We start from the raw sequence: 23,287 nt of genomic DNA on the forward strand, positions 1-23,287 counted from the left end.
TATCGCGCACAATGTCTAACCCCTGCACGCTGCTGCCACATACCTTCCACGCATTATATTGTGTGTGTGCATCTTAGTTATGCATACCGGGAATTCATCTTCATTTCCCTTATCATCAACAGTGCAACAACAATAATAACAATATAAGCAACACATTTTTTCTCACATTCACCTCCACTACTTTGCTATTGTCATCCACAGGTTCATTCATATTTCTAACAATCGAGAGCGAAGACTCAACGTTCCTGCATCATCATAATCACCATCATCATCCCAGTCATCATGCAGTGCTGCAGCGACAACGCCAACAGCAACAGCAACAACAACAGCGCACACTCGCTTCCACTAAACGTGGTGGCGGTAATATGGAAAATATTTATCACACTTCACCCGAACAAATGCATCTGGACAATGCCACAGCGTTATCGTCACAAAACGCATACGCCCCGCACACCGACACCGCCGCGGCATCATTATCTGGCACGACTGCTTATTCTTCTACGTCAAATGTCGCTTCCGCTGCCGCCAATGCCATGCTCGAGGGCATTGTACCGTTGAGCGATGAGCATGGCGACACGGGCGTTGTAGATTTCAGCTATGGTGATGAACTGCTCGGCGGCGATGGCGTCACTTCGGCACAGTTGGCGCTGTCGGCCGACACGCAGGAAGTGCGACAACGCACCATTGAGAATATCTGGGATATAACGGTGTCATTGAATATACTCTACAAGGAGAATTGGACGAAGTAAGTGAAGAATGAAGATTTATGATTTATTAGTGGGCGCATGAGTAGAGGTATTCGCAATGGTATGTGTTTTTTAATTAGGCTACTTTAATTAGTGGTGGTGTGGTATGTGCAAAAGTGATTGGCGAAATGCTTAGAATATTGCATGAATATATTATATACGATAAAGTGTTATAAGTAGATGTGTATATTTTAGCACTAATTTTGTAGAGGTGGCGATGGTTAGTGTACATTTACATGCAAAATTGCTATGAATACTATTTTCGTACAAAATAATATTTTTTGTAATTTTTTTTTATAAAAAAAAATTTAATCTTTTTTATTTAAAATTAAAAATTAAATTAAAAAAAAAAATAAAAAAATAAAAATTGAGTTAAAATTTATTTAAAAAAAATTAAATTGGTTTTTAATAATAATTTATTTTTTAATATTCTTACAATTTATTTTCTAGAAAATTGATAATCGTTAATTAAATGTCAAAATAGCAGTATTATCTAAAATATTAATTAATAAACCCAATGTTATTATAAAAAAAATTTAAAATATAAAATTTGTAAAATTTAAATTTTAATAAAAATTTTCAATTTAAATTTTTATTTATAATTTTTTTAAAATGGAAATAATTTTTATAATTTCAATTTTTTTTCAAAAATTTTTTGTATTAATATGTTATATAATGATATAGCTAAGCATACCATTTCCGTCATTTCGGTTTTAATTTGTTTAATATTTATGCAATATGTTTCCTATTATGAATGCGTTCTACAGTGCGTATGAATAACAATTTGCTCAAATGTTTTGAAAGCTTTACACTGTATATCAATATAGCTAGGCATAATATACATGCATATGTATGTTTAAAACATTTTTACAATTTTTTAATGATTTTTTAATTTTTTTTAATTAATTACGTTAATTTTTAATTAATTATAATTTTTAATTAATTGACTAAATTTTAATTATTTAATATTTGCATAATATGTACTGAAGTACTTGAAGCCCCTTCCACCGTGTTTACTATAATTAACTTTTCAAATTCAATTTTATTGCTGAAATTGAACTCCGACTGGCTATTAAAATAATCAAAGCAACTAATAGAGTAACAACAAATGCGGATTTTATTTTATAATTTATTTAGCTCAAAACATTACATACATATGTACAAATATGTTTAATTATATTTTAACAAGAACTAATCTTTAATTAAAGAAAAATTAATTTGCTTTTTTAACATTTGCATAATGTGTACTGAAGCCACACTGCGTATGAGTAACATATTGCGAAAATCAAAATTTACTATAATTAATTTTTTAATTAAATTAAAATGAATTTGTTTAAAGATTAAAACTAAATCAAAATTAATTAATTTAATTCAAATTAATTTAATTAAATAAAAATTAATTAGCTTACGAATTACTATCAGATCAATGTGCTCTGAGTATATAATATATCGGCTGAATTTAAATTCTTAATTTAACGTTAATTTTTTTTTAATTTTTACAATTTTAATATAAACGTTTTAATTTTTTCTTTAAGTGCACTTGTTAAAATTTTTATAATACATATCTAAATTATTAAATTTATTACTTACAGTATAATCGAATTTTTTTTTAATTTTTTAATAATTTTTAATTAAATTTAATTATAATTATTTAATTTTATTTTTTTTTTTAATTAAATTAAATTTTTTAATCGCTGTAATTTACAGTTTAAATTGTGTTATTATTTTATTTTTCAAATTTTTTAAATTTTTACATGTGGTTTAAGAACAATTTGTTCAATTTCATTTTTAATTTTTAATATATTAAACTTTTGAATTGAAATTACATTTCCAAATTTTCTGTAATTCAACATTTTTTACATACCAATTTGCATTTTCTAACGTTACTCTAATGTTGTTTTCTACTACAAATGTATGTATGTATTATACATACTACACATGTAAATTTGTTGTGTCTGACGGTGCGTATACGTAACCAATTGCCCGCATTAGGTTTTGTATTTATTATAAATGCTAAGAAGTAAAATTGCTAAGCTATTTACAAATACATACACATATTTTAATACTATGCTAAGTTAGCTTAAGTCTCGACTGATATATTGGCAATTAATCCTAAAAGTATGCAACACTTTTCAATAAGCAGTTGCCGGACTACTATTAAACTAACTCAATATTTTTGTGCTAAACTAAACTAAGCTTGAAACTGACCTATATTGAGACGAATTCCAATATTTCTTAAATAATTGAAAAATTATACATTAATATGTAATGTGCATACATATATGTAATGCTTGTAAACTTTTTTAAAAAATTTTCAAAATGATAGCTGTACTCCAAACCCAAATAAAAAAGTACTAAGTTACATAAATTACATTTTCCAATGCATTCATAATTCACCTTACTGTTATGTACCAATTGTCTTTTCTTACTTACTTACTCCTTCTTTTTATCAATTCCCTACACACTTTTAGGCTAGCCGCTTTGGAAATTGCCAAATTTCAAGACCAATTAATCAAGAGACTGAATGAGGATGCGCTACTGCAATTATCACATGAAATGGATGGCGGCATCGCTGCTGGCGGCGGAAATGGTGCGGCGATTGCTGGTAATAGTCCGGCTACGGAAGCTGTACTCCTACACACACACGGCGGTCAATACGGTCATGGTCATGGACCGCACGAATGGAATTTCGCCAAAGCGTTTCTCTACTCGCTCACCGTACTGACGACAATTGGTAAGTTTTAAATGGCACTTTTTAATTTAGTAGCATAGCAAGTGGATTTATAAGCTTACGGTTAATTACTTTTTGAAAAATACTTCCCCTATGGCTGGCAAAAGCTATTAGTTGAAAACAATTAGTGTGTTATGTGAGTTGTGGGGGCTTTGATTATATATTTTTGGAGTTAACTTGCTTTGTATAAAGCTTAGTACTCGGGTTTTTCCAAATCAAACTTTAATTTGAATATACAGAACGAGCTTAGCATCAGTTATACTAAAGAGCTTCCATTAGTTTCGCAATTATATCGGGGATTTAAAAATGTTACTGATATGGTGTATGTATTCTAATATAGCCATATTTTGAGAAACGGAATATATATCAGAAATAAAATGCAATAAAATTCACGAAAAAGATACCAGCAACGTCACGTTAGAACTTTGAAAGCTGCTTTGACAGCTATCCCTCTAGGAAATTCTTTAATAATACTCACTTTATTATTTAAGCTAGAAGCTACTAACTCTTTATATACTAACTCGTTTAAATTTGACTTCATAGAATTTTACACAAAAGAGTTGACTTTGACAGCTGGTTTGACAGCTAACCCTCTAACCAATTCTGTAACAAAAGTTAATTTAGATATTTGAGATAGAAGTTATACATTTTTTGCGACTCTAACTCTATTGAATTTCACCTTCCATAGAATAAAGTACGCATGTGTTTACTTTGACAGCTAATTTGACAGCTATCCCTCTAAGAAATTCTATAACAAAAAGTATTTTTACATTTACGTCTTGCAAAAAGCTATCAACTTTTTATAACTCTAACTCCATTGATTAGAAATAACCATAAAAAAAGTTTAGTTTGACGGATGGTTTGACAGACATATGTACATACCTCTATTGGATTAAGTACGCAAGCAATTTGACAGCTTCTGTGACAGCTATCCCTCTAGGAAATTTTATTAGAAAAACACGCACGTACTTTGACAGTTATCCCTCTAGGAAATTTTATTAGAAAAAGTGTTTCCAAGCAAAACATGAGAAAAACTCCACTCCAAACGGTTATCTCACAGAATTTCCACCTTAATTTCATCCCCCTATACCCCTCCCACCAACAAAAATGTTGTCTCAAACAGCAATATATGCACGGAAGTGCGCTCTGTACGCCTAAGCGAGTACCACATATTACAGTGCACAAACACAACAACGCACATAACCTAGCAAATATATACGAAAGCATGTGAATAACATTTCCACACCCACAAACGCAGCGTGAGGTATCGTAAATTTTCATTTATGCCAATGACAATAATGGCCAATAATGGCATACAGTCAGAGTCAAGTAAAAATAGAATAGCACATAAGTGCGTGTGCGTGCGTGTGTTCGAATATACGCACATATTGTTTTAACACACACAGAAGCACACAAAATGCCACTTACGCCACTTCTCGTGCCATACAGCAGACGTTTGGGTATCCAATAAAGACAACAATTGTGTGGGAGATGCCCAGTAAGGACATACGCAACAAACAATAAAGTATCTTCATAATATATTTGCAAATTGCCAATATCAGCAGAATTTTTCCGTTTCTGCTTTTTCTTTCAATTTGCAAATTTACTACGCACACACGCATTTACTAACTCAAATACATATACACACACATACAAATGCATGCATATAACTACGCAGTGTGGCTTGTTGTAGCTTAACAGCCTCTACATCTGCATACATTATGCCAACTTCTTTGCTCGCTCCCGTAATGTAAGCAAAAAGTATTTGCATCAATTCTTAGATACAATGCTTTACTGTAAGTTTTTTTTTGTTGTTGTAGCTAACAATGCGAGAGTATTATTGTTGTTGCTTGGTAGTTTTATAACATTGTGTGCCATTTGCGCATACATATTGACGCTTTTGTCGTTGTAGTCGCAAGTAATTTGCTAATAAATAAAAATGCAAAGCATATGCACAGGCGCAAAGCCAACTGGCTTTGGACTTTGTATTTCATGGCGCTGGCGTCAAGCTTTACAGCTATAAAAAATCACTCGCAGATGTACAACTGCACAAGCGAGGCAATAAACAAATGCAATTGTAAGTAATGCGTATTACAGCAAGAACAACAGCAACAACTACTAATATAAAGTATTTGTAGTTTGTGAATTGGTTCAGCCCGTTTCTTTGTATACCCGTTTTTATTACGATTTTTGTATTGTGAACACACTAAACAATTAAAATTGAGCATATGGCGAGGAATTGAAAAGTATAGATATATAAAAAGTGTTGTTTTAAATATAAAATCATAGAATAAATTAATTTTATTATTGAAAATATAGAAAAATAATATTTTATTTATTTTTATTTTTGTTGTCATGAACTCCCTACTAGAAAAACTAAGTACTTTTTTATATATTTCTCAAACCAATTTCTATATTAGTTAGGTTAGGTCAGGTTATACTGGCCGGATCTCACACTTACCCTTACCACTACAGGTCCTTAGTATTACCAGATGGAGGTTCAGTTTAATTTGATCATCTAAGACGTCAACGTTTTTTGCGAACTTTAAGACCGACTTGATATCGCAGTCTGATATTTCGTCTAGCCCCTAGAACTACAAAGTTCCCAAATATCTAAAGCGAGTTCTTGAAATGCTGGACAGAAGCATAGTTGGTGTTCCAGCGTTTCTCGCCTGCCTACTTCTTTGCATTTTCTTATGTATAATCATTACTTATGCCTATGCCGGTTGTCCTTTCGAGAATGTCTGATTAAAAAGCATTTGTGTTTTTCTGCGAGATTCTTACACATCATCTCGGCGATCCTGCATGTTCTAAAGGCGTTCCATCTCGTCCTAATCCGTATGTCCACCCTTTCGGAAATTTCATTGTATATTGTGTCTTCCGTGTTTCTTGTACCGGTTTTGTTGTCAGACGAATGGCGCTATTGTCTATCTCAACAGCTATTTCGTTTCTAGAAACCCAGTTTCCTTTGTGGCTTTTCGGCAGCCACTACATCTCCGTTCCTGCTTCTAGGTACATTCCTTGACATAAAGTGATGAGAGATTACTGCCGCCTGGCTATTGATCTATATATTGATTTTCTTTATGTAGTTTTCTACAGTGTTAGCTACCTCAACCGCTTTCCTCGCCACAAAGACTTGCGCCAGGATGATATTGTAGTATTCGGAGAACTTGAAGGGTCGCCTGAGATCCAGCTCCGAGAAATAGATCCAGCTACAACTCAATTAGACATTTTCGATGAGTTTGCAAAGATTTTGCAAGTACTGCTGGCGAGTTGCATGCTCCCTCGCCATTCAACCTTTTTTAGTATGACTTGAAGCTTTCGTATGTGAAGCGAGTGTATGTGATCTATTTTACCCACCAACTCCCTGCTTATTTAGCTATGTCCGAAGGTGCTTGTAGCGTATCCAACCGTTGCGTCCAATCTTGCAGCTGACTTTACTGCAGAGCTTTCCTCTACATTTGAAAATCACTTGCATTTTAATGACCTCCTATAACCACTGAAAGGTATGCCTTGTTGAGAGCAAAGAGTTTCCTGGATGTCATGGGGTTTACCCTGGAGCCGAAGTACGTTACAGCTGCACATCTGCTAGTAGTCAACCGGCGCGTGCTGATTTGGTCTGGGGTGCAACAGTCCAATAATAAACCAGCAAAATCCAAAGGAACTCTTACCCGTCCACACTGCGCAGTTATTGAGACTGAAGTGGCTGTCCTAATAAGCCCATCAGTCGATAACCTTTCCTGAGATCTATACCTTGTATATATCGCTCATTTGCTGCAAGAACGGCATAAATCAAAAAATGTGATTTTTGAGTTAATGCTGCAGAATTGTTCGTTATATCATACTTCATGTTGAGTGAAAAATTCATATGAATACCTCTTATATGCTCCGCTTGAGAAGAGGTATAAGGTTGGAGTCACCGTATTAGGTTGTAGTCAGTTGAAAACTTTAAACGCGTTTTCTGGAGAATCGATTTTTTTGACTTATGCCGGTCTTGCAGCAAATGAGCGATATGTATGTACTGTTGTACCAGAGCTCATAAGTCCTTGACCTAAATATGACAGAACGTTTTTTATATGAAAATATGAGTTTATTGTTGATATCTGATGTTTATTATGTCTCTTCGTCATAATATCTTTCGAGGGTTATGCATTTGATCCTGTGTGCTAACATTTCTATACTGATTTGTTGGTAGAAACATTCGAGAACTTCAAGCAAGAAGCTTACTTCATATTGACTTCTTCATATGAGTGAAATATTTCTCCAGCAAGTCACTTTTTGGCCGTGGGAAAGAGGAAATATGGGAATTACATCCAATATCTCAAGCAATTTCATTTATTACTACATAACATTCACGAGTTTCTATTTCAATGTGCTGTCATTCAGTTAAACTCTTTTCCTCAAACATGTTCGTTTGCGAAATTTCGCTGTCGCTTTCTGTCAAAACAAAAGTATTCGGTCTTTATCTCGAGCCATTAGCATTATATACTTGTACATATTCCATTTTTATTTTTGCTGCCAATAAAACCGCCACTTCCCGAACATTAAAGTGTCATAAAAATGCCAATAATCGAAGTAAAAGTTGAAACAATGTGCGCATATATTCAAATACCGTTAAGCATATAAAATTACATAATAAAAAAAAACAAAGGAGTTTTTTCATCTACATACTTAATTTTACACTCCCTGTCGACTGTCGAAATTCAATCAGTCAATATTGTAAATTTTTACTGTTATTGATGTAATTTAAAACAACACAACAGCGAGACACCACAGCGCTTCTCAAACATTCAAGCGCAAAATTTGTGTCATTTCATGAATATCTTATTGCTTTATTACTTCGCGCAAGGAAAGAAAGTAATAAATGAGGGTAATGAAAAAATACTTAACATGAGATAACCGTTCAATTTGGCAAACAGCTAGCCATTTATTACACACTGGCAATATGTTGAGCAAAAGTGGATCATTGCCACGCCTACATAAAAGCTTTTTAATACAATCGCAGCTGCAAAACTTAAAATCGGAACAGAAAATCATAGCAAAGAGGGGCATCTGTGCCCCGACTTTTTTCAAAAGTGGTAACAAAGGCGTGACCCCGGCCACTTTTAGTTAAAATCTTATATCTCAGCAACTACTCTACCAATTTCACTGAAATTTAGTACAAAACTTTACCTTGTTGCTAGCCCTGTTACAGTTCGAACTCGAGCTCGGTTTTGGAATTGAGCGCCAGTCGTTCTTCCTTTTCACTGTTGGCGCCAATTGGAGATTCCAAGTGTAGCCAGGTCTTCTCCACCTGGTCTTTCCAACGGAGTGGAGATTTTCCTCATCCTCTGCTTCACCCGGCGCGTACTGTGTCGAGTATTCTCAAAAGCTGGAGTGTTTTCATCCATTCGGACGACATGACTTAGCCAGTGTGGCCGCTGTCTTTAATTCACTTAACTATGTCAATGTAATCATATATCTTGTACAGCTCATCGTTCCACCGACTGCGGTATTCGCCGTTGCCAATGCATAAAGAACCATAAATCTTCATTAAAACCTTTCTCTCGAAAACTCATAAAGCTGACTCAACAGATGTTGTCATCGTCCATGCATCTGCACCAAACAGCTGGACGAGGATGATGAGTGACTTGTAGAGTTTTGGCTTTGTTTGCCGAGAGAGGACTTTACTTCTCAATTGCCTACGCAGTCCGAAGTAGCATCTGTTGGCAAGAATTATTTTGGGATGAATTTCGAAGTTGACATTGTTGTTGTATTAATGCTTCTTCCCAAAATAATTTTCAACTTCCAGGCTCCGAACATAAAGATCTAAGGAGCAAACGGGGTAAAGAAAAAAAGATAAGGGAGTTAAATTAAAAAGACAAATGAGTTAAAGATCAAACTAATGGAGAGCTCTACTCAGGCTAGAGTTCAATGAAGTTAAAGTTTGAAGACAAGCGAGGTTACGGCTCGTAAACTAGGGATCAAGTGAGGCCTAGCCGTTCTGAGTAAATTTACCTAGGTTTTATCCAAAGGACATGAAAGAGGCGATAAACCCACACTAAGCATCAGGCTTAAAAGGTGGAGTAAGATTAAATAAGCTTACATACATTTCTTTCACTCAAAACTCTCATGTAAGACCGCATATTAATTTCGTGCTACTTCTTTTCAACTCCATATAGGTTACGGTAACATAGCACCACGCACTACGCTCGGCCGTTTGGTGACACTCGTCTACGCCATTTTCGGCATACCGCTTACGCTCATTTATCTCTCCAGTACTGGTGGCATTTTAGCAAAAGTGGCACGTGAGGTATTCTCCAAAGCATTATGCTGTTGTCTCTGCTCAAATTGCGGCTATTGTTGTTACGATGAAAAGCGTATGGCTGAAAAGGAGCGTCGCATGAAGCGTAAACGACAGCAAGAGGAATTGCGTAAACAACAGGCTGCCTTGCAGGAACCCTACTATGTACACGACTCGTACGCCACAACGGAGAAACAATCAAATCTACCTAGTGGCACACAAATGTTGCCACCCGACATCGATTCGTTGAGTGCGAGTGAATCACGTGGCTCCATGCATGGGCTGAGTATATTGGCGCCAATTTTGTTGTGCCTTTCAATGATGATCATCTACATACTAATCGGTGCAGTCGTACTATACCGACTGGAAGACTGGCCCATACTCGATGGCATCTACTTTTGTTTCATGAGTTTATCAACAATTGGTTTTGGTGATATGTTACCGGGTTTGCGACGTGAATCCACTACGACCACATGGTTTTGTTCGATTTATATCATGTCGGGCATGGCGCTCACAGCGATGTGCTTTAATGTTATACATGAGGAGATTGTGCATCGCATCAAAATCGTGGTAGAATTCAAGAAAGCAAGCAATGCGCTGGATACGATGGGCGAGGAGCAAGGCTACTATATGCCGCCTTGACAATTTGAGAAGGGCACAAGCTTGTACAAACGCAATCCCACCGAAGAGACGCTGGTGTCAGGTAAGACAAACCGATAAAAGATTTTTAAATTCAACTCACCTTCGTTCCATTTCGCAGGCACGCCAACTTCCCTCGCTTACGGCGCACAGCTGGACACAGATCTAAGTCAGCTGCATGCGTTGAAGGACTATGTCAATCATGAGCTTGTTCCCATACTCACCATGGATCCGAACAGCGCGTCAACCACCTCAACACATCTCCTAAAAGGCGCAAATACAAATACCATGCCTTTAAACAGCTTGACGCCCTACACAAGCGCAGCAACCACTGCTACGACGCCGCCAAGTCTGCTACCGACTGGTGCCGGTCTTACAACCTTAAACGCACCTATTTTGGACAATTCCACGTTGTCGTCACAATCCTGCTTGGATCCAACAATCAGCGGCAGTGCATCGCAGGCGGTCATGAGTGTTTACACTTTGAGTGAGGAAACCGAAATGGAGTCTTCAACAGATTGTATGTAAGTGAGTAGTAGTTTTAGCAGCGAATTGAGGACAATGAAAATTTGAGTAAATAAGTGAAAGTGTTGGACTAATCTATAAACTTACATAGTGACTAGGTTTGTAAATAGAAAATTTGTATAGTTTGTGCCAGGTTTGTTAAAAGTTCTGCTGAGACGGCAAGATATTGCTTAGTTAGCGTAAATACTTCGAGTACACGTTTTAGTTCACCTCACTAGGTTTTATGCATCCTACTTTTTTCTGAACTTCATTATTTTTAGCATGCAAATTCTGAGCCCAAACCAGGGCCTTCTTCCACTCGTTACAACTTTAGAGAGCAACTTATCGCCGCTGTAAATGTAAGAAAATTGAAGAACTCTGAGTGGCTCCGTACAAGGTTTTACTCAGCCAGTATTTTCAGCGATTCTTGTTCGCAAAATATAAAGCACTCTGTAAGCTAAACTCAGACCAGAGCCCATACCAAAAACTCCTTCCTTGCGATGCAGCTTTAGAGAGCATTTTATAGCCGACGTATATGGAAGAACATTAGTGAAGTCTGCTCCAGAGCAGCTCATTTGGAGATTCCTTTTCGTGAAAAATATACAGCTCCGGGATTTAAATCGAAAAAACATTAATTGAGCCACTCAAACAGTCTCGTTATACAATTCAACCAAAATCTGCAGCATCCATAATCAGAGAGCACAGGGAAAATCCTTGATTTTAATATAAGAACCTCCGAGTCTTCAGTTTAGTCTGGAAGAATGTGGGTTTTGAAAGCTTAAGGTCGGGAATGCATTATGGAAACAACATGCTTTACCCATTAGCTTCTTTTTATGAAGACAGCTAACTGTTCGTCTTTACACAAATGATTATCGAATTGAAATCAGCTGTTCAGTATCAATCAGCTGTTCGGATTGGGCTTTTTATACAATATGAAGATCGCCTTAAAAATACCACATAAGAGCGAAAAAACTTGGAAAATACCCAGCAACAGGTGTCAGCTTAAATATAATGTTACTGTGGTGGCAATCCTAGCCTCCAGGCTCATTTTGGTTATGTGAAACCGACCAAGGCTCTTTTGAACCCCGGAATTTCTCTCTCAGTAGATAAACAAGTATAAATGTAGGAAAACATATTTGCATGTAGAGTCCTTTACTTACATTTATTTTCAACTTTAATTTATTTAAACACTATTTTCAATTTTTAAAGCAAAATTTTGCCACGCTGAATTTGCTAAATATTAATTTTTTTCAATGAATTTGCTTAATACATTTTTTTTTTTTTACAAAAACGTTGGCTGTTGGTTTTTGTAAAACGTTCCACCAATATAGATCGCTTCAAATTATCGCTTACCCGGAAGATAAAAATTAAATAAAACTGGCCCACAAACAAAAACAGAATGAAAATATCACTAGTCGAGACAATGATAACATTTTTTAGCAGTGCATAGGTGTTAAATAAATTACTTCAGACCATAAACAATAAAAATAATTAGAATAATTTATAAAATATATAAATAATACAGACAAATATAAATTATATAAATATTATGAATATATAAATTAGCATAAAATTTATATGTGTCTGTAGTCCTTAAGATCTGTATATAAATCAGCAACAATTGACTTCTTCGCTGTCACACTGAACTCCAATAAATAGTATTAGTCTAACAATTACAAATTTATGTGTATATTGTGTGGTTCCACAAAATAATATATAATTACAAATAATTGTTACGAATTTTGTACGATTCTTGGAAAATATAAAAATAACATATTTTGTAGTGAAACTATATAAGTAACTTGAAAGCAGTTAGAAGTATTAAATTAACAAACGTACTAAACTACTTTCGCATATTCATAGATTCTAAATCTTTTGTACATGTCAGTAATATATAAGTAATTAACTGTACTTTTAGCTCTAACAAAATGCATAAAAGTAAAAAGTAATAAATTAGTAAATAAAATGTAGATATAAAAAAGCATTTGAAATGTTAGTGAAAGAAACGAATGTTAATAGATACATAACTATTAGTTGAATTGAAAGAATTTTTAAATTGGAGTATTTAAACTTAGTAATACTAAGATTAATTAATATGTATGTAGTTTAAAATGAAACTGTAAATTTATAAAACAACGGCAGTAATTACAGAAAATAAAATTTATTAATTGTTATGTAGTGAGGAATTTGTTAGTTTGGAGCAAGGTAAGTATGTAATTATATATTAAATCATTTTAATTAAACTTAACAACTGTGTTTAAGGTGTAAAGTAAAGTTTGGCATAAAAACTGTCACTTTAAACGCACAATTAATATTATCGATATTTATTAGCACACGATTGTTTAAACAAATCCGTTATTTCATTAATTTTCGTTTTCGAACTAACAAACAAATTTTCATATTTTTTTTTTTGGTATATATACTTTTATTATACTCTCACACAATGTTGCTACAGAGTATTTAGTTTTGTTCATTTTTGTTTTTATTTTTTTAAGTAGCACTCTGTGCATTGATAAGAAAGCTAAACTTGGCCGCACTGCTCGAATTATTTTGTTGATATTTTTTCCCTGCAAAGCGCGCTTTTTTAAATATCTGCATTATAAATATCAAAAAATGCAAAAGAGAAATGTAATTTATGTACATAATGGCAGTTTAATACAACAAGCAGACAAAAACCCTGCAGTGCGGGGTAGGGTAAGCAGTAACATTGCAATATTATGCGAAAATGCTAACTAGAATTATTTAAAGGCTTCACTAACCCATGCACTGATTGCTTCATATGGACTACTGAAGCATATGCAACGACTGGAACCGAGAATTTGCAAATATACAGACTTACGCCGTTTTCATAATAGCGCTTATGTGGAAGAGTTGCTGAAGAAAGCTGCACTTAATAAACCAAAAAGTATAACAAATGTGTTTGTTAAACAGAAAACGTTGAATGACACGTTAGAGGAAGCTTGCTCATCAAGCAGTGATGACGAAGACAACAACTGTGCGTTGGACACAACACACACACACATCGAGTATGGTTTGGGCTTCGATTGTCCCAGTTGGCGTGGCGTTTGGGAATATGCTTGCACAGTGGCGGGCGGTACTATGAGTGCTTGTGCTGCACTGTGCAAATATGGTTCCACAAACAACGGTGAACAGACTATAATTATCAATTGGACTGGTGGTTGGCATCATGCTCAGCGTGATCGCGCTGCCGGTTATTGCTACGTCAATGATATCGTTTTAGGCATCTTAGTGCTACGTAAACATTTCAAAAGGGTGCTTTATGTAGATTTGGATGCACATCATGGTGATGGTGTGCAGCAAGCGTTTGAAGTAACCAAACGTGTTTTTACTTTTTCGATGCATCGTTATGAATGCGGTTACTATCCAGGCACAGGCGGTATGGATGATTGTGGTTTCGGTGAGGGTAAAGGCTATGCAGCAAATTTTCCATATCAAAGTGGTATAGGCGGTAAACACTTCTGCAAATATTTTAAACGGTGAGTGGAAGGTGCTCTTTTATGAAGTCTGTTACATATCTGTTGCTTTTAGTGTGTTGACAAAAATACTGCCGTTATACAAACCTGAAGTGTGTGTGATACAATGTGGCGCCGATGCATTGGTTGGTGATCCACTCGGTGGCACAAACCTTACGCCAGCAGACTTAATTGAATGTGTCGAATTTATATTAACGAATGGATTGCCAACTGTGCTTTTGGGCGGTGGCGGTTATAATTTTACAAATTCTAGTCGTTTGTGGACCCAATTGACCGCCACCTGTTGCGGCGTACCACTGCCAGAAGATATACCTGCTGATAATATTGATTTCCTAAAATATGGACCAGATTATAGTGTGCATATAAAAGCCTCCAACTTTATGAAAGACCACAATAATACAGAGTACTTGGAGGTGTGTGCGAATACTATCGAAGGTAAGCCTTATGTTAAAAAAATGCATAGAAATCAAACAGAATTGAAATCATCAGCAAGTGTTCGAATGTTCTAAACACATCAATTTCATTCGTAATTAATTTTATTGATTCAAAGTTCTTGTACATGTACATACAAAAAAAAACGGAAAATTTTTATAATGTGCTTACAGATAATCTCAGGAAGTATAATGTAAACGCTGTATGAAACTGGGAACCATGCCTTTATGGATTACGAAAATTTAATCGACTGTTTACATTTGACTCATCATTTACAGATAGATTAATTTTGAATTGTATTTGTTGTTTTTTATAAAATATTACTTATAAACTAAATATTAGTGTCTTGCACACGATTTGCTAATTGTAAACCCACTCAAGGCAAAACAGTGCGTCCACCTCCACCTGCTCCTCCACTGCCCTTAAAACGTTTATTCGGCGATGCACTGCCCAATTCTGGCTTGATGCGTGTTGGAGACTGTATGCTACCCGTATTGCCAGCCAAACTACCGCCTGGAGATGAGCCAGTCTGTACTGGATCCTGCAGCCACCTAACCTGCGTCGCCGGCCCGTAACCCTTGTCGTTTCGCGCTGCAATGCGGAATATAATAGCTGGCTTGTTTGAGCAATCCACATGCGCTGTCGCCAAGGACGAATGTGCTACTGTACATTGATTGGCTGCGCCCACATAGACGCGTACAAATGCAAGTTGGGCTGGTAACCGTGCACCAGCACCAATAGGCTTACCATCCTTATCTTTGCCCGGTTTTACAGCCAAATAAACCGAGTATTCGATGATTTCATTAGAGTTCACACAGCTCGGTGGTGGCTCCCAGGTGAGATGAGCGCCCTCGGATGATTTTGATATTTTAATAGCTGATGGTGCGCCTGGAAAGCCGGGCAGACAAGTTTTGAAGCTTGATATCTCACTCCAATCACTAGCGCCGCAAGTATTGATAGCACGCAAGCGAAAACGGTAAGCTGTGCCAGGCTCAAGGTTAACACGTTGAATTGTTGAAAGATCCGGTAAGTTTCTAGAAGTCAATTTTAAACCAGAAGATGACCATATGCTATTATCAATGTACGAAGAAACGGTGGCGTTAAGTCCATTATAAATGCCCACAGTATGCCATTTAGCATCTTCTTCATCAATAGGTGGCCCTGACGGTGTCGTTGCTAAAGCTTCATTTTCTCCCGCAGGCACATTTCCAGTTGGCTGCGGCGGTGGCATATCGGTGCTTGAAGACACGCCGTTGTGTTGATCACCAGCTTGACTGGTGTTCTCATTTGCGTTGTTGTTATCATTCGTTTCGTCAGAAGTTGTAGCGCCAGATTCTGCACTAGCAGCATTTTCGATGCTGCCTTCTGCATTGGCGTTATTTCCTGCATTTGTTATGCCAGCGGTAGTTGCAGAGGGCTCGCTAGGTTCATCTGTTTCCATAAGAACAGGCGCGTCTGTTGGTGTTTCAGATTCATTGGCTGATCCTGAAGCATCCATCGTTTCCATCATCTATATTTATAGATATTTTATTACAATTTATTAAATTGTTTAAAACAATTTTTACCATACCTGCTGCATGGTTCTACGATTAAGTGCCGATTGCCTGCTACACTATATAAAATTCACTCACTGCACAGATTATATCTTATTTATATTAAATATGAAAAAATACATTTATGCTTCTATTTTTGAAGATATATCCATAATACTTTATAGAAAAAGTAGAAATTTACTAGCGCGTGAAGTTTTCGCAAAGTTGTCACAAATCCCGATTTTGTGTTTGTAGACGCAAACAGCTGTGGCGTGGTGTTAAGTGATGCCATACTTACTTGAAATATTGAAACAAAATTTCAAAGATTTGCGGGTGCATACGTAGACATAGTTTTGTAAGAAATGAAATATAAATCTTAACATAGAGAGTGATTTACATATATATGCTCTTTAATTAAATGTTGGATGCATGTTTTCTGCCGCTACACCACGACAACAACAACTGATGTGCAAATTTTTCAATTCATTTATCATATATACTACGAAGAAGGACATATTAGCAACTCTGTTGAGAGCGGAAAATAATTTAAGTACAATGGCAGCACTAAATAAACAAAATGTTTTACATAGTTGGCAACACCATATATTGGTTGTAAACAATGGTTTGAATATCACTGTTGTGGGGTGATGGAGTTGGTGACAGTGTAAAATACATGATAAATCAAACTGTTTTGAAGAAGTTATTTTTATATTTTGAAATAATTGTACAAACAAAGCAATTAAAAAAATTAAAGTCTGCAGTACATAATTAAGTATTTATTATTATTATATATTTTTTGAATGCATACACTTGTTAGCTGCAGTGGAATATAACTGTTCTTTATACTGCAATAATTGACACGAAACAACCGTTATAGTATTACCTTCGCGTCGATTATGTCGCTTTAAAATATATAAAATTATAATTTAATAGTGTTAAATAGCCATCAACGCAGTATATCCAGAAACAGGGCACGTTAAAAAGTGGAAATAATGTCAAGCCTGAGATTCGCAATTTTTCTTTTATTGGCTGCCACCGTTAGAGCTGCTGATACTGATTGTCCGTCCTTGAATGATGCTGATAATCTCTCACAGACACAGTTAATTGAACGCCTTACGCACGGTTGCCGTTATGATCGCCTGGAGCGGCCGGTTAGCTACACCGAATCGAATGGCGCACGCCTGCCCATAGACGTGTATGTGCGTGCTTATATTTACTTCATGCAAAACTTGGAAGCGCATGATTTGCAGTTTAAAATACACGTGTTACTGCAGCTCCGATATCTCGATCCACGCTTAACTTTCCGTAAAGTGGCGCCAAAGCGAAGACAACCAATTTTGGGTGAGAAACAATTGCGAGACACGCTTTGGATGCCGCATATTTTTCTGGCAAATGAAAGGGATTCAAGTTTGCTAGGTAAAATTTCTAGTAATAATTCAAGTGTGCGTTTATGGTTTTTTTTTTATATTTTATACTTTTTTGTTTTTTTTTGTAATTTTTGGTTTGTATTTTTTTGTTTTTAAATTATTTTTTTTTTTCTATTATTTTTTTATTTATTATAATTTTTTTTTTTATTTTTTGTAATTTTTTTTTTATTTTTTGCAATCTTTTTTTATTTTTTGTATTTTTTTTTTTATTTTTTGTATTTTTTTTTTTATTTTTTTTATTTTTTGTATTTTTTTTGTTATTTTTAGTAATTTTTTTTTTTTATTTTTTGTAATTTTTTTTTTTATTTTTTGTATTTTTTTTTTTTATTTTTTGTACTTTTTTTTATTTTTATATTTTGTATTTTTTAGCATTGTTTTTAATTTTTTTGTATTATATTTTTTTTCAGGTACTAATGAAAAGGATATACTGACATCAATTTCACCCGATGGCACCGTAATCATATCGTCACGCATTAAAGCTACGCTCTATTGTTGGATGAATTTGCAGAAATTCCCTTTCGATGAGCAACAGTGCAGCACAATATTGGAGAGTTGGATGTATAATACATCTGAGCTCGTGTTGCATTGGGAACAAAAGCGTCCAATAACTCTCGATCCGGCGCTACATCTAACCGAATACATGCTGCATGGTGCTTGGTCCAATGAAACTGTAGTCAATGCCGATTTAAATGATTTACGGCATGGTGCTTTCGCCGGCAATTACAGCTCCCTAAGTTTCACTGTACACTTAACGCGTCAAGTCGGCTTCTATGTAATGGATTATTTTCTACCCTCAATGCTTATAGTGGCAATTTCTTGGGTGTCCTTTTGGTTGCAAGCCGATCAAGCGCCACCGCGTATCATGTTGGGCACCAGTACTATGCTAACATTTATAACACTGGCCTCAGCACAAGGTTGTAGCGAACAAATTAAATTATTATTGCTCATATATTCAAAATTTTTTTGGTTCTCTATCAACAGGTAAAACTTTACCCAAGGTTAGTTACATAAAAGTTTCGGAAGTGTGGTTCCTTGGTTGCACGCTCTTCATTTTCGGCAGTCTAATCGAATTCGCTTTCGTCAACACAATTTGGCGTCGCAAACGTAATGTGGATGTGAAAAAAATGAATAGCAAACATATACTCAAATCAACATTGTCGCCCCGCTCCAAACGACGTGCCACTGGGCGTTCGCGTTCTTTCTGTGTGCCACCAGCCAGTACACAAAAAGAAAACGATCCATTTAATAATTATCTTACGGTACATAATATACCGATACACACGATACATGAGCATGAAGCGGTGGATAATCTGTCGAAATCGACTAGTTTTAGTAGCACAACATTAAATACTGGCGATTCAATGCCTTACAAAAAAGCAGATTTGACTAGCGTTGAAATGGGCGAGGAGCATCATAACATCGGCTGGACCACGCTGACACCGCAGGAAATATCCATGTGGATCGATCGCAAGGCACGTTGTATATTTCCTTTAGCTTTTCTAGTTTTTAACGCTTTCTTTTGGACATTTGTCTATGTTGTTTAATTTTATTGCTTACGGCACGCTTAAATGCTGCGCAGTCTTTTTATTTATTTATTTTTAGTTTTTTTTTTATTGTGTTTGTGCATTTCCTTACTATTTTTTTATGTTTTTATGTTTGCTTATTTTTTAGTACTCGACCAAGTTAAAAAATCAATTGTTATTGTTATGTTACTAATTTTATTCTTAATTTGGTTATATGTATATATTTTTAAAATTATGTAATACAAATTGTAAATGCTCTAGGAATCTCAGTTCTACTTAAAAGTAAATGTGGAAAAATTTTGTTCGCAATTATATCCGGCCAGTTGACCAGCGCGTGAATTTGGCATTTCTACATACACACATACAGGGTTGCACACTTATTTTACGCCACTGAATCAAAGTTCTTTGTTTGCATCATATTTGCCGGCATCGCCTTTCTGCTTTGACTTTTGTTTCTTTTTCGACTGCTTAGTTGTTTTAGGTGTAACATCATCGTCCTCATCATCATCATCATCGTTATCATCTTCGCTATCCGCAGGCGGCAATGTCTCCAGCAAGCATTTACGGTCATCCTGCGCCAACACAGCGTCCTCACAGAGATGTGCTATCAGTGTTTTATCATCTTGATGCTTAAAGTACCAATCGGAGATTGTGTCCTCATAATTTTCAAGCAGATTTTCACATTGCGTCTTCATTTGTGTCACTTCTACGGGCGGCTTATCCCACAATTCGTATGGTATGCCCAAATCGACTTTTACACCTTTGTCAACGAGTCCATGCAGCGCTTTGAAGGTTTGAGACATGCCTTTGGCAAATCGTGTGCTATCTGTGCGCTCCTTGTGTAAATTGTATTCTAAAACACGGTCGCAAACATTCTCCAGGGACTCGAGCAGACGCAATTCACTGCGACGATACTGTGTGCGCTTCTTTGGCTTCACATCGTCGAGCGAGTAGCTGCAGATAAGCATTATTGTTTAGATTAAAAACTAATTTTCAATAAAATATTTCTTTATTTTCAGCCTACCCCATTTCGATGACATCGTGCGATTTGCCGGTTTCCTTTAGGCGCTCCTGCAGTTCGGTGGCTAGTATCTTGCAAGCTTCACAGCGATTGGCGAAGCGCACACCCTCTTTTTCCTCAGGTCCTGCGTATACCGAGCACAACAGCAATGGTAATATTACTATTACTTGCCGCAACAACATAGCAACGTCTTTGTTAAATTACTTGGTATAATTGAATTAATTGTATTCTTACAGCTGTTTGTTTTGAATAAATTATTCTGCGAATGCAATTTTCTGCAAAAAGTAAAGCAAAATCTGACGTGTTGTTTACCGGCGCTCAAATGCCATACTCTGACATTTGGGTGGGTAAGGTAGTACATAATCATATGCAGGTAAAGTAGTGATATTGGTTGGTGTTTCAGCTATACTGCTTGATCGGCGGTTCGTGTTTTTGCTACACTGCTAGATCGACGGTTCGTGTACGTGGTGTTTTTTTTTGCGGCGGCTGCTTGCTGGGCACTTATGGTCGCCTGGTGCATTTCCCAAAAATTTCGATTTGGCAAAAATGCACGCGACGGGGTCGCTCCAAAAATGCGTTTCGTTATTTCTTGACGTAGTATGGCGATATGGGTATCAAATGAAAGGGAATTGAAAGGGCTGTCATAAAATGAATAAATTAATTAATTTAAATGCACAATATATGAAATATTTATTATTTATAAAAATTTTATTTTTTTAAATATATTTTTAAAGTATTGTAATTAAAATGATTTTTAGACATGTACGAGCTTGTTTATGCATATAAAGAAAGAAATTAACCATGATAAAAGTAATTTTAAAAAATATTTTCAGAATTTTTACATTGACTTAAATTGTTAATCCCTAAATTTATGTATATATTCTTACTTAAATATACATGAGCTTAAAATTTTTTGTTCAATTAATAAATTTGTTAAGTTTAATTTATAAATAAATTCGTTAATATTTTTGTTGTTTTTGGCTTGATGTTTTGATGCATGCTAATTGCATTTTAATGCTACAGATCACAGGACATGCGCTCCAACTTCAATTGTTGCTGGTGCTGCTGCTGTTGTTGCAAAGCACTTGCAATCGGCAAGCAGAATTCAATATTGTTGTTGTTTTGCGCGCTGCCATCGCCATTACCAATGCCACCAAAATTCACAGGTGAGATTTGACCTACACCCACGTCGTCTGCAATTTTTATGAATTCATTGCTGTTATTGCTTTTGTTGTTATTAGCAGCGCGACTGCTGGCGGCATTGCTGATGCCCGACGCATGGCTGTTGGCTTGAAAACCGGCGAAGGAACGCACCTGCAAGAAGAGACCACTATTGAGTAGACGTGCTTGGTGTTCCTGCGCCTTGGCGCGCAGACAGGCGATGGAGTTGTTGCTACAAGAGAAAAAGAAAGACAATTTATATAGATCTTTAATGCGAAGCAAATCTTAAACGCACCGAAATGTATCCGGATCATGATCGAGCGTTGTGTACGCAGCCGCTGCGCCATTTCCATGATGATGTATGCCGCTTACAGCGCCGCCTGTACCACTACCACCAGCAGTAGTGGCAGCATTACTTGCCGCAGCGGCCGCCGCTGCCGCTGCCACAGCCGTATTCATGATCATGTGGAAATCTTTGCTTGTCGCCGCACCCGCGCTGGCATTGGCCGCATCCATGAGCGGATGGTAAGAGGGTTGTGCGGTTGGCGGCACTAGCGCTTGCTGGAACAAATGACGCTGATGTTGTTGCAGTGGCGACAGCTGTAATGCCAGCGATGCGGTTGACGTATGCGATGTCGGCGGTGAGGGACTGCTCAAATCGATGTGCGGCGATGATGATGAAGCTGTGGTAGCTGTGGGTGTGGTCGCATTTGAGGATATGTGCGTGCGCTCGTGCGTCGGTCCCGGACTAACCACATTCAACGACTCGGTGGAGGAGCTGAGGCGGTGCGCTTCGTCATTGGATTTCGAACCAGCCGAGTCTTCGTGATCGCTAAGGCCGGAGTCGTCTTTGAATGTCTGCTGGGCTTCTATCGATTTGCGATGCATGCCTAAGGGGTGGAAGGGCAGAAGTTAGTATGAAATTTTGATGTTTTGTTAAAAATTGTAAGAAAAGCAAGTTTTAGTAAATAAAATGTTTTTAAAATTAGAAAGTGTGTCAGCTTGTTTTTTTCAATTTTACCACATAAGGTCCCCAAGTCTTTAAATACGGATACCACTACTGTCGGGTCTACATAATTGGAACGAACGACGTGTATTTTATTGTATGTCCGGTCAAGGACGACTGAACTTGTAACGGGAATATTGTTGCTGTGGCTGCCGCTTGGATGTTAAGATTCAAGTTGGTTGCCATTGAAGTCAACTAACAGTTCGCTCAGGAAACGAACGGAGTCGAACCATAGGGGGAGGAAAGGATGCTAGATGAGTGTGGTTCGCTGGGCATGCAAAGAGGACGTTAGTGTAAAGCGGGACTCATTGCACGCTGGTCATATCTTTGGTATGTTGGAGTCGATCCTGGATAAGTAGGAGTTTAACCTGCTATAATCTTGTTGGCGCCAAACAGCGAAAAGGAAGAACGACCTGCGCGCTGTTGTAAACCCGGCTATAACCGCGTGAACAGTGTCTACACCAATAAAGAAGACGAAGTCTCGCGGAACTCGAACTCTTCTTCCGCAATGGGTGGTGGTTTCACTTCAAGTGCGCCATACTCTGATAAGGAGTCAGTGACGGTGTTAGTAGTTCTGAAGTAAGTTGCGTCCGAAGAAGTCTGGTCGGCATACTATTCGATCGACTGCAGGGATGGTTTCTGGGAAAACATTTCAGCAGAAACTGCTTGGAGGGGGCCTCAGTAAATTTCTTGCCCGGAAGCATGTGGGCCTCGCTGTGCCTATTGTCACAGGAGGCATCCTGTAATAGTCCGGAGAGCAGTATTTTGTAACGGGAATATTTTCTAAC

General features: G+C 36.7%; 6 protein-coding genes across 8 annotated transcripts in view; 3 read left to right on the forward strand and 3 right to left on the reverse strand.

The window, feature by feature from the left end:
* Positions 1 to 13,077, forward strand: part of LOC105232207 (uncharacterized) — a 226,128-nt gene extending 213,051 nt beyond the window's left edge. For both annotated transcript variants that reach the window (XM_049454205.1, XM_049454204.1), the window contains exons 5-8: positions 202 to 745; positions 3,218 to 3,480; positions 9,639 to 10,463; positions 10,521 to 13,077. In XM_049454205.1, the coding sequence (XP_049310162.1) occupies positions 202 to 745; positions 3,218 to 3,480; positions 9,639 to 10,402 (1,571 nt within the window). In that variant the 3' untranslated portion in view covers positions 10,403 to 10,463; positions 10,521 to 13,077. The remainder of the gene's footprint in view (positions 1 to 201; positions 746 to 3,217; positions 3,481 to 9,638; positions 10,464 to 10,520) is intronic.
* On the forward strand, positions 10,625 to 15,150 carry LOC125778223 (histone deacetylase 8-like). The gene is made up of 5 exons (XM_049454851.1): positions 10,625 to 10,923; positions 13,399 to 13,597; positions 13,652 to 14,400; positions 14,453 to 14,832; positions 15,003 to 15,150. Exons 1-5 carry the CDS (start codon positions 10,625 to 10,627, stop codon positions 15,035 to 15,037), a joined length of 1,662 nt encoding a protein of 553 aa, XP_049310808.1. The 3' UTR covers positions 15,038 to 15,150.
* LOC105232208 (host cell factor) lies at positions 14,916 to 16,629 on the reverse strand. Its single transcript, XM_011213837.4, has 2 exons — positions 16,400 to 16,629; positions 14,916 to 16,339 (listed from the first exon to the last, which is right to left on the reverse strand). The coding sequence occupies exons 1-2, from the start codon at positions 16,406 to 16,408 to the stop codon at positions 15,206 to 15,208; spliced, it is 1,143 nt and encodes a 380-aa protein (XP_011212139.1). The 5' UTR covers positions 16,409 to 16,629; the 3' UTR covers positions 14,916 to 15,205.
* Positions 16,630 to 16,995: 366 nt separating this feature from the next.
* Positions 16,996 to 19,501, forward strand: LOC109579948 (pH-sensitive chloride channel 2). The gene is made up of 4 exons (XM_049454206.1): positions 16,996 to 17,133; positions 17,295 to 17,777; positions 18,196 to 18,702; positions 18,770 to 19,501. The coding sequence occupies exons 2-4, from the start codon at positions 17,354 to 17,356 to the stop codon at positions 19,330 to 19,332; spliced, it is 1,494 nt and encodes a 497-aa protein (XP_049310163.1). The 5' UTR covers positions 16,996 to 17,133; positions 17,295 to 17,353; the 3' UTR covers positions 19,333 to 19,501.
* Positions 19,502 to 19,528: 27 nt separating this feature from the next.
* On the reverse strand, positions 19,529 to 20,651 carry LOC105232210 (protein canopy 4). The gene is made up of 2 exons (XM_011213839.3): positions 20,336 to 20,651; positions 19,529 to 20,265 (listed from the first exon to the last, which is right to left on the reverse strand). The coding sequence occupies exons 1-2, from the start codon at positions 20,512 to 20,514 to the stop codon at positions 19,707 to 19,709; spliced, it is 738 nt and encodes a 245-aa protein (XP_011212141.2). The 5' UTR covers positions 20,515 to 20,651; the 3' UTR covers positions 19,529 to 19,706.
* Positions 20,652 to 20,999: 348 nt separating this feature from the next.
* Positions 21,000 to 23,287, reverse strand: part of LOC105232211 (diencephalon/mesencephalon homeobox protein 1) — a 154,357-nt gene continuing 152,069 nt past the window's right edge. Inside the window, exons 5-6 of one of the 2 annotated variants that reach the window (XM_049454798.1) lie at positions 21,789 to 22,383; positions 21,000 to 21,725 (exon numbers count right to left, since the gene is read on the reverse strand). In XM_049454798.1, the coding sequence (XP_049310755.1) occupies positions 21,350 to 21,725; positions 21,789 to 22,383 (971 nt within the window). In that variant the 3' untranslated portion in view covers positions 21,000 to 21,349. The remainder of the gene's footprint in view (positions 21,726 to 21,788; positions 22,384 to 23,287) is intronic. The other variant, XM_049454797.1, reaches the window with a different exon arrangement.

The sequence above is a fragment of the Bactrocera dorsalis genome, chromosome 4 (genome assembly GCF_023373825.1).
Source record: "Bactrocera dorsalis isolate Fly_Bdor chromosome 4, ASM2337382v1, whole genome shotgun sequence".
NCBI classification, from domain to species: Eukaryota; Metazoa; Arthropoda; class Insecta; order Diptera; family Tephritidae; genus Bactrocera; species Bactrocera dorsalis.

Bases quoted from the DNA above. Each gene is read 5' to 3' on its own strand.
- LOC105232210 (XM_011213839.3), bottom strand. From the start codon at position 20,514: ATGTTGTTGCGGCAAGTAATAGTAATATTACCATTGCTGTTGTGCTCG. The intron at 20,266-20,335 runs GTAGGCTGAAAA...GCTTATCTGCAG, and splicing joins CACGATGTCATCGAAATGGG to CTACTCGCTCGACGATGTGA.
- LOC109579948 (XM_049454206.1), top strand. From the start codon at position 17,354: ATGTCAAGCCTGAGATTCGCAATTTTTCTTTTATTGGCTGCCACCGTT. The intron at 17,778-18,195 runs GTAAAATTTCTA...ATTTTTTTTCAG, and splicing joins AAGGGATTCAAGTTTGCTAG to GTACTAATGAAAAGGATATA. The intron at 18,703-18,769 runs GTTGTAGCGAAC...CTCTATCAACAG, and splicing joins AACACTGGCCTCAGCACAAG to GTAAAACTTTACCCAAGGTT.
- LOC125778223 (XM_049454851.1), top strand. From the start codon at position 10,625: ATGGATCCGAACAGCGCGTCAACCACCTCAACACATCTCCTAAAAGGC. The intron at 14,401-14,452 runs GTGAGTGGAAGG...TGTTGCTTTTAG, and splicing joins TTCTGCAAATATTTTAAACG to TGTGTTGACAAAAATACTGC. The intron at 14,833-15,002 runs GTAAGCCTTATG...ATGTGCTTACAG, and splicing joins GTGTGCGAATACTATCGAAG to ATAATCTCAGGAAGTATAAT.